Source organism: Manacus vitellinus, unplaced genomic scaffold (assembly GCF_001715985.3).
Source record: "Manacus vitellinus isolate BGI_N305 unplaced genomic scaffold, ASM171598v3 scaffold_52_pilon, whole genome shotgun sequence".
Taxonomy (NCBI): domain Eukaryota; kingdom Metazoa; phylum Chordata; class Aves; order Passeriformes; family Pipridae; genus Manacus; species Manacus vitellinus.
This window is the reverse complement of record NW_021940628.1, coordinates 3,184,322-3,194,328: the sequence shown is the minus strand read 5'-3', so window position 1 is coordinate 3,194,328 and position 10,007 is coordinate 3,184,322. Positions and strand designations below refer to the sequence as shown.

Genomic DNA, 10,007 nt, shown 5'->3' with positions numbered 1-10,007 from the left:
TTTGCTCGATTGATGCATATTCAAATGGCCTAAGTGGGGCCCTCACTGTTTCAATTAGCATTAATGCACAATTATTTTGCTTCCATATTTATGCTGCTCTTGCAGGGCTTGGGTTTGGGTTGTTGGGGTGGGATTTTTTTTAACATTTGTCTGTTCATTCAGCATTTAAAATGTCCTTCTCCCAAAAGTGTGATAAAATATAATGAGAGAGGGAGAGGGATTTGAGGTTAAACACCAGAGGAAGGAAAGGGCTCTGCCTATCAAAGAGGGGATAAATCCTGGCTTTTAGCAGATTATGAGATATAATTGTGTCTGAGGCGGAGATTGAACCCTTTCTTCTTTCTTTTATTCCCCCTTAAATACACCAAAATTTCTTTTTATTATTTTAAAAATTTCTTTATTATTTTAAAAATTTCTCTATTATTTTAAAAATTTCTCTATTATTTTAAAAATGTCTTTATTATTTTAAAAATGTCTTTATTATTTTAAAAATGTCTTTATTATTTTAAAAATGTCTTTATTATTTTAAAAATTTCTCTATTATTTTAAAAATTTCTCTATTATTTTAAAAATTTCTTTATTATTTTAAAAATGTCTTTATTATTTTAAAAATGTCTTTATTATTTTAAAAATGTCTTTGTTCTCTCCCTGGTATCTCTCCCTGTGGAGCAGGTTTGTGGGGGCACATCCTGGGAAGGAGGAGGATGTCTGGGTGGCCTCATGGAAAACCTTGATTTTTGAACCCTTCTTTTTTCTTTTATTCCCCTTAAATACTTCAAAAATTTGTTATTATTTTAAATATTTGTTTGTTCTCTCCCTGTGGACCAGGTTTGTGGGGGCACATCCTGGGAAGGAGGAGGATGTCTGGGTGGCCTCGTGCCCTTGGGACGAGCCTGACGAGCCGTGGCTGGGAAATAATGATAAAAATTACATTCTATAATAAATAACGATATAAAATAGAGCTAATATAGAGTATTAGTAACGACATGATTATAAAATCATGAATTATAATTATAAAATGACACTTTTCTGGCAGGCATTCGGGGCTGGTGAGGAACAGGGGGACGTGGAGCGGGGGACGCCCCATCCTTCCCCCCTGGTTATTGAGTCTGGCTCTGGTGGCTCCAGCTCTCTCTGCTGGTGGCCAGGGTGGGTAAAAACCAGAGCCAGGATTCCCAGAGGAAGGTGCCAGCACTGGGATTCAGCACAGGAATGCTGAGTCCTGCTCCTGCCCTTGGCCTCGGGCCAATCCTTCGGCAGCCGGGAAGGAGACGGAGGATTTAAGACCTAATTTCCCATTAAATATCTGCAAGCTAAAAAGGGGCCAAGGGGATTTTTCCAGCGCCAAAGGACATCTGCAACTGCGAGGTGAGCAGTTAGGGACAGGAGGTATTTATGGAGTCATTTATTTGGGCTCCTTTTGGGGAGCTTCAGAGGCATCTCCTGCTCGAGCAGCCCCCAGGGAGCAAACACAGAGGTTTTCACCCCAACCTCTCCTGCCCTCGGTCCCAACAACCAACATTTCCCCTGGAACTGCTCATTTTTCCCTTCCCAGGAGCCAGGTGATGATGTTATTCCTTGGAGCAAACAGCAGGAGCTTGTGGCTCGAGGGTCAAGCCTCATCTTTGCCTCATTTAAAGTCCCTGAAGCAGAAGAGATTTGAATTTTGGGACCCTACTGTTCCAGGCTTACAAGGAGGTGGATATTAATGCTTCCCTTATTCCCTAACCTGCCATTAGGAGCCCCATCAGCTTAGATTGATTTCCTTACACCTCCTGTTCTGGCAGGGAGTAAAATCCACCCCAGGGGGAGCGTGGGCAGTGCCAGGGACGAGGCACAAGGGCAGGTCACAAGCAAGGGGATGGTCTGAAAGCAGACCTGAAAATACAGTGATTTTAGGAAGGAGCTGAGGATCTTGAATGAAAGATGCCCTCAGGAGTGTTGTCCTGATTCTGAATTTTGCCATCACTTGGGAAGGATCCCGACAATGAGACCTTGCAGGCTCCCAGTTTCGTGGCTTGGGGTGTTGGAAAAAAGGAGGGGGGGGGTTGTAAAGAGCAGGAAATGGTTTAAAACACCTCAGAGGACCTTTTCCTGTGTGTCCACACAATCAGAATAACCAGCAGATTTTGGCCTCTCACACTGATGTGGGTGCTGTGGACTCATTTATTTTATTGTGAAGGAAAGCTGGAAGTGAGAAGATCTGCTTTCCTGGGGGTGCAAAAAATGTTTGTACCCTACCTGACCTGCCACAACCCAATCTAAATTTGGTTGCCAACTGAAAATACTCCATTTTATCTCTTTTTTTCCCCTCGCCCCAACCTCAGAACTCTTCACAAAGTCAGGGGGTGGCTTTCTTACAGTGGGGGTCGGGATCTGCTCCCAGGGAACAAGGGACAGGACAAGAGGAAAGGGCCCCAAACTGTGCCAGGGGAGGGGCAGGTTGGACATCAGGAGGAATTTCTCCATGGAAGGGTTGGTTGAACATTGGAAGGGGCTGCCCAGGAGGGTTTGGAGGTGTCCAGGGAAGGCCTGGCCGTGGCACTCAGTGCTCTGGGCTGGGGGACAAGGTGGGCATGGGGCACAGGGTGGGCTTGATGACCTTGGAGGCTTTTTCCAATCTTAATGACCCTGTGCAGCCCCTGGTCCTGGGATGTGCAGTCCTGGTGGGACAACCAGAGCTGGCTCAGCACAGCACCAGGAGGAAATGCAGCCCTGCAGGGGCAGGGCTGGCACCTGAGCCAGCACAAAGCTGTCACACACACAGAGCCCCTCAGAGCTGCCTGAGCAAACAGGAACCAGCCCAGGGGATTTATCCTGGGTCTGTCCCAGAGCCACGGAGGGGTTTTATCCCGCGGGAGAAGCCCCAGAGCCGGGTTTGCAGTGCCAGGAAACCCCGTCCTGCTCTCTGGAGACAGGGAGCCAGCTCATCCCAGGAGGAACAGGGCACCTTTCAACCCATCCCTGTGGAAAGATGGATTTTTGTGGGGACTGTTGTATTCCTCCTGTCTCCCAGTGCTGTTGACACAGTTTGTTCCAGTGTTGACTCGCCGCAGACACGAGCAGGGATTTATGGAAATCCAGCTCCACTTTGAGCCAAATCCTTAAAAAAAAACCCCCTCCTGGGTCCCCTCCCAAGCACCTCTGGCCATTGTGTGGCTGAAATACGAGCCTGGTGGCTGACACGTGGAGATTTAATGCTCTGCGGGGCTGTAAATAAATAAATAAGGAGGAGGAAATGGGATTTAATGCCAAACGTTTGTGTTTTCTCGAGCTACAAAGGGAAAAATATTGACTCGAAATAAGCAGGAGCTGGACTTGGGAGCAGAGCTGGGAGAGCAGGGTGGCTTGGTGTCTTTAGGATGCTCTTTGCCAAGAGGTTCAGGGACCTCCAGGAAGGAACTGGGCGGCCCAAAAGGAGATGGAGAAATGGGTGCAACCAGGGAAACAGGGAAAAAGAAGGAAACAGGAGAAAAAACAGGGAAAAACAGGAAAAAAACAGGAAAAAAACAGGGGAAAACAGGAAAAACCAGGGGAAAACCACGAGCAAACAAGGAAAAAACAAGGAGAGGCATCCCTCAGGTTGGGCTTCCCTGATATTTTGTGCCTCTTGTTTTGACCACTTCTCCTTGTCCTCACCTCTGTATCCCCTTTCCCCCAAAATTCCGTGCCTGGGCACACAAACTGCCTCCTCCAGCCCGACTGGTGCTGAGGAGAGAGAGGAGAAATTTCGAGCTGTGATTAAATCCTGCAAAGAGACATCTTGGGTTCATTTCAGCCCGTGATCCACAGGGTACCTGAGCATGACAGGCACCCGGCTGAATTGCCTGGGACCTTGTTTATTCAGGAATCACATGGAAACAGTTTGTTGTATTGATTTGCTCGTGCTCCACACGACTCTATAAAGCAGCAAATCAGCTGGGGATTTTCTCTCCTTTTTTTCCCTGCAAGACAGGAAAGAAAAGGACGAAAGGGAAAAAGGAAAGGCATTTTTGGGCGGGTTACAAAACTGGATCTGACACCAGGCTGCCTCCTGATGGGAGCAAAGTTATTGCAATGGGAATTATCTTTTGGGAGAGACACAAACAGAGCTCGGAGCAGTGACTGGGGTCAGGCAGCACCTTCCTGGGCTCCCCTGCCTCCCACTCCTCCCCAACAGCAGCTTTTTCACCTTCTTCTCCACTTTTTAACACCTTCCTGACTCCAGGAAAGCAGATCCTGCACGGAGTTGTGTGCAGTGAATCCCTTGGGATCAGGGAAAAGCAGCAGCTCCAGCAGCAGCAGCATCCCTGGCACAGCCACATGGGCACTCTGCCCAGTGGCACTGGGGGGTGGGAGGGTGAGATCCCACTCCCCCCACTGCAGTGAGGTGGGATTCAGCAGTCAAGCTGTGTTTCCAGGGGTTTTTCCCCATGCCATGCAAGGCCTCATCCCAGGAGCATCAGGCTGGGGCAAGGACATGGGGATGAGCCAAAAATTCTTGGGCTCCATGGGAGGACAGGTGTGGGAAGGTGGGACTTGATGACCTGGGAGGTCTTTTCCAGCCTTAATGATTCCAGGAAAAGCCCACCAGTTAATGAAGATGGGCCTGGAAGCAATTGTTTGGGGTGATGGGTTGTCCTGTGGCACCTGCCCAGGTGGGCAGCACCCCCTGCTCCTCCCCTCCAAGCTGTGGGCACGGCCAGCACAGCCTGCTCTGAGCACCCACAGCACCTTCATTCCAAGTTTCCAGGAGTTTGGTGCCTGGAAAGTCCAAGCTTGGAGCTGAGGCTGTGGTTCCTGCAGGGAGGGGAAGGATCCTGTGGAAGCAGCAGCACAGAGGGGCACGGAGGATGCAGGTGAGCAGCCAGAGACCACCTGAGCACCGATTTCCAGGGCAGGAGGGGAGGGAAAGCAGGGGAGGGGGGTGTTTTTCCTGCTCTTGGCTCAGCTGGAGCCCGGGCAGTCCGGGGGCCAAGGGAGAGGTGGAAAGTGGAAGTGCCAATTCCTCATCCGGGAGGAGAACGAGCTTGAAAATTAATCCTGCTAATGAGATGTCAGGATTGGTTTGTCTGTCCTTGTCACCAGGGCAGGGTGACAGCCTGTGAGAGGTGCTGAAGGGTCCCTGAGGCAGCAGCTGCTTGATTTTTCCTGGGAGGAACCCAAAGTGCTCCCGGGCTGGGAAGGCACCGCTGGGCTCGTCCTGGAGGGCTCCCAGGGATGGGGGAGCTGGGAATGCAGGACCTTCACCCCCCAACAGCAGGGACCCCCTCACTTTGCCTGCCAGGCCCCAGGGCATGTCCTGGGATTGCATGTGAGGGGGGGGGATCAGCATCCCAAATCCACCCACCCCTCCATGGGGCTATCCCGTGACCCCCCCAGGCACCCCCAAAACCACCTTCCCATCTGCTCAAACCCAGCAAACCTCTGGGTTTTTTCTCTGCTGAACGGAGGCTCCTGAGCTTTTAGAGAGCCCTGGGCAGGAGGCTGGTGCCCCGTGTGTGTTGGCAGCTCCAGGGGGCTGAGTTTAAACACGGGACAAGAGGCATCAAACCCAGGAAAGAAAAGCCTGGGAGCTCTGGGGGTCGGGTGCAGTTGGTGGCACTCCACGGGCAGCAAGAGCTTTCTGTCCTGGCACCTTTTGTCTGGGAGGAATCTTGGTCTGTGGCAGAGCAAGGGAAGGACTGAGGTGCTGATCCTGCCCCTGGCTGGGTTCTGGCTGAGGCCAAGCACCTGAAAAAGGAGCTGAGGGGCCCCTTCTTTGCAGGGTGCCCCAGCTCTGCCCTCTGGAGCCACTGCCCCATTCCAGCCCTGCAGTTGCTCTCGATCAGCACGAAGTAATTAAGTTCATAAGGCATCAGACAATCAGCAGCAGCCCACAAGACGTTGTGTTTAATCATGTGCTAATGGCATGTTCTTGGCAATAATTACAAGATAACAGTGTTTGCAGGCTGTAATCAGAACAATTCTAGTAATTAAATCAGCCTTTTTGTCAGCAGCTCCTTCCCCCTTTGCCGGGTGTGGGAGCACCGTGGCAGGACCCCGGGGAGGAGGGGACAGGACTCTCTGTGCCCGTGGCCTGGTGCCACCACTGTCACTGTTGGCACCACTAATTGGGCTCAGGGAGGAACAGGAGCTCCTTGCACAGCATCTGGCCCGGGGAGACTTCCCAGAGGAGCTGCCCCACCCCTGGAAGTGTCCCAGGTCAGGGTGGACAGGGCTTGGAGCAACCTGGGCTAGTGGAAGGTGTCCCTGCCCATGGAAGGGGATGATCTTCAAGGTCCCTTCTGACCCCAGAAATATCCTGTGCTTCTGAAATTTGCGTCTGGTGGTTGGAAAACTGAGTTAGGGAGGGCAAAGTGAGGCTGTGCCTTCAAACTGGTGTCATTTACCCTGTGTGTCCCAGCTCCTACAGCCACAACAGCAGAACAAGCCATTTTAAAAAAAACTCCCTCTCCAAAAGAGCCCCCACCCCCCAAAAAAAAAAAAAATCAAACAATAATGCAAGAATTAAAAAGAAGCAGTTTTCTGGCTCCTCCAATAATTAACTCAGTTCTCAGCCGTTAATTTACGTACCCAAAGTCCTCTGTTTAATATTCTAATTTGTGGTTAATCATCTATCTGAGAGAGAACAAACGGTGATTAGCTCATCTTTACCTCCTCGAGGGCGAGGGAGGCAATTTGGTCTAATCAATGCATCAGCTCAAGGAAACTTTGATGTCATTCCTGAATTATTCATGTGCCAGCCTTGCCCTGGGGGCACATTCGGTGGCCCCTGTGCCAGGGAAGTGTCACCTGGGGTGGGATGTGAGGATGGTGCTGGTGGGTGACAACCAAGGAGGAGACAGTGGAGTCTGAGGGTGGTCCCTGAGATGGTTTATGTTAAATATTGGGAAGGAATCCTTCCCTGGGAGGGTGGGGAGGCCCTGGCACAGTTTCCCAGAGAAGCTGTGGCTGCCCCTGGATCCCTGGAAGTGTCCAAGGCCAGGTTGGAGCAACCTGAGACAGTGGAAGGACTCCAGGCCACAGAAATCAAACTGCTTCTTCCTTTTCTCTTTTTCCCACGGCTTTCAAAGGAGGTGGGAAGGGAAACAAAGCCCTTGCAGGAGCCTCAGCACTTTGTGCAAACCCAAAGGGGTCTGTCTTGATTCCCTTTCACTTTTTCCTTTTGTCTTTCCCATCCCTGAAAACCAGAGATGGTGCTGGACTCCAAACCTTCAGTGTTCCCAGAGCCTTTGTAGCTGCAGGGATCAATGTGGGAGCAGGTTCTTGAAGCCCTGGTGAGAATGTTAAAAGATTCCACACAGTCTTTGCTTTGAAAACAGGTTGGAACAACTGGGAACAGGGACTGGCTGAGGTGACAAGGACCTGGGCTGGCTCCCAGCAGCCTCAAAAGGCACGAGCAGATGGGAGAGAAAAGAGCAAGGGCCCCAGACAGTTCTTCCTTGGCATTCTAATTAAATCCTGCTCTTCTTAATCCTCCCAGGCAGTGGCTTTGCCAGGCTCTGATGGCTCAGCACCCAGTGCTGGCTGTGCTGGTGCCATGGCATGTGCTGGGGAGTCTCTGGAAGGTCAAAGCTGCCCCTTGCCAGGGCAGAGCTCGTTCACCACTGCACTCAGCACTTTTTGGGAGGGTTTGCTGGCTCCAGAGGCCACGGGATCAGCTGGATCAGTGTCCTGGCCCTCGGTCAGCCCTGCCTGGGGTGTGCACTTCGGGTGCAAGACTGAGCACCCCCCAGGTTTCTGGGGGATTCTGCATCCTCCTGGGCTGCCCAGGACACTCTGCAGGCACAGCAGAGGCTTTGCAGCCTCCCCAGCCCTTGGTCTGTCCTGGGAATTGGTGTTTTCCTGCTCCAGGGCCACAGCTCAGCTTCCCTCCTGGAAGTGGCTTTTCCCTGCTCCAGGGTCACAGCTCTCAGCCCCTCTCTGTCCCTGCAGGAAACCTCTGGGCTCCAGTTTCCCTTCTCCCGGTGCCTTCCCATCCCAGAGGTGGGAAGAGGTCGAACGAAGGGGGTTCACCCTTTCTCCCCCATCCCAAAACAGCCCTGGCAGGATCCTCCAGCCCTTTCCAGGGGGGAAACCTGAGTTTATCGGGAATATCGCCGCCGTGGGCTGGCTGGAAGAGGGAATTCCACGGGCTGGCAGCTCCCTCTCGTGGGGAAAACGGCAGCGAAGAGCTGGACTGGGCTGCGCGGGCGGCCCCAGATGTGCCGCACAGCTGGAGCACATTCCCGGAGGGCTTGGACAACCTGGATTCCTCCCGACATGGAACCGGGATGAATCCCCCCAGAAACGGAGACAAATGCTCAGCCGGGCTGTTCCTTCCCCTCTCCCAGCAGCGGGTTTTTTTTATGGGATTTGGGACGGGGTTGGATGTTTTCCGGTGGTTTTGGGTTTCGGTCTCTCTTGTCTCTGTGGTGGCACCGATCTGCTGTTTAGGGGATGAATATTTATGAGGGCTCTGATGGAGAGGCAGGTTTGGATTTGCCACTCAACAACCAGAGCCTGGCCCCTAATTAATCCACGGCATCTTTAATTCCTTGATTGAATTCCTGCTTGCAAATAAAACATTTGCAATTCGCTCCCAAATTTTTTCAGGTTTTGTTTTAGTGAAGGACAATCCCCCTGGAGTGAGCTGATTGGATTTGGGTGTGGAAAGGGCACAGGGAATTTAAATGGGGAGTGAGGACAGGACACTTGGAGAATCATGGAATGGGTTGAGTTGGAAGGGATATTAAGGATCATCTCTTTCCACCCCCTGCCATGGGCAGGGACACCTTCCACTGTCCCAGGTTGCTCCAACCTGGCCTTGGACACTCCCAGGGATGGGGCAACCACAGCTTCTCTGGGCAACCTGTGCCAGGGCCTCCCCACCCTCCCAGGGAGGGATTTTTTCCCAAGATCCCACCTAAACCTAATTTTTTTTTCCAGTTTGAATCCATTCCCCCTTTCCCTGTCGAGGAGATAAGGATCCATATGGAAAATGCTTGGCTGGGCAGCAAAGGGGAGGGAGGAGAACGCTGTGCTGGGTCTCCCTGGGGTGGGATTTGACCCTTGCCAGGATGACCCCCCACTTCCCAAGCCCCTTTTGCCTCCTGCTGCTCCCTGTGCCTGTTCTCCCCTCCAACCCTTCCCACCGCAGTGCCCTGGGATTTGTTCCCCTGCCGAGCCCAACACGCTCCGCTAATAAACAGGAATCGATTTTTATTTATCTCGCTGCTGCGGGGCTTTAACTCCGCCTGCTGTCGATGGCAGGAGCGAGAGGGACACCCGCGGGGCCCGGCGGAGCCACAGCCCCCCCTGCAGCTGTTCAGGGGATCGATACCCTCCTGCAGCCTCGCTAATCGCTGTCTGGCCCCTTCGGCTGCCGGGGGACCTGCTTTGACCCGGCCTCACTCGCTGGGAATTTGCTCTGATGTGGGATGCTCGGGGTGGGAAATTCCACTCGGGGTGGGAAATTCCTCTGAGAATTTGCTCCAACGTGGGATGCTCGAGGTGGGATATTCCTCTGGGAATTTGCTCCGATGTAGGATACTCGGGGTGGGATATTCCTCTGGGAATTTGCTCTGATGTGGGATGCTCGGGATGGGAAATTCCTCTGGGGATTTGCTCTGTGGGATGCTCGAGGTGGGAAATTCCTCCGGGAATTTGCTCCGACGTGGGATGCTCTGGGTGGGATATTCCTCTGGGAATTTGCTCCGATGCAGGATACTCGGGGTGGGATATTCCTCCGGGAATTTGCTCTGATGTGGGATGCTCAGGGTGGGAAAATCCTCTGGGGATTTGCTCTGATGTGGGATGCTCAGGGTGGGAAATTCCACTTGGGATGGGAAATTCCACTCAGGGTGGGAAATTCCTCCTCGTGTTTCCAGCGGTGCCACAGGGAAGGGAGAAAGGACTTTTTTGCTCAGCAGACTTATGGAGAGGCTGGAATTGTCCCCAAGGGTGTGACTGAGCCATTGAGACGCCCAATAAAGGGCTTGAAATAACAGAAAAAACAATTTCAGCCCTCCAATAATTCCCCCCCC

At 52.2% G+C, this 10,007-nt stretch overlaps 1 protein-coding gene across 1 annotated transcript in view; it reads right to left on the bottom strand.

Annotated features, from left to right (window-relative positions):
* Nucleotides 1-6,588: 6,588 nt before the first annotated feature.
* LOC115307789 (collagen alpha-2(IX) chain-like) overlaps nt 6,589-10,007 on the bottom strand; it is a gene marked incomplete at its 5' end in the record, with an annotated part of 15,024 nt that continues 11,605 nt past the window's right edge. The window contains one exon of the mRNA XM_029963057.1: nt 6,589-6,600. Within this exon, the coding sequence (XP_029818917.1) occupies nt 6,589-6,600 (12 nt within the window). The remainder of the gene's footprint in view (nt 6,601-10,007) is intronic.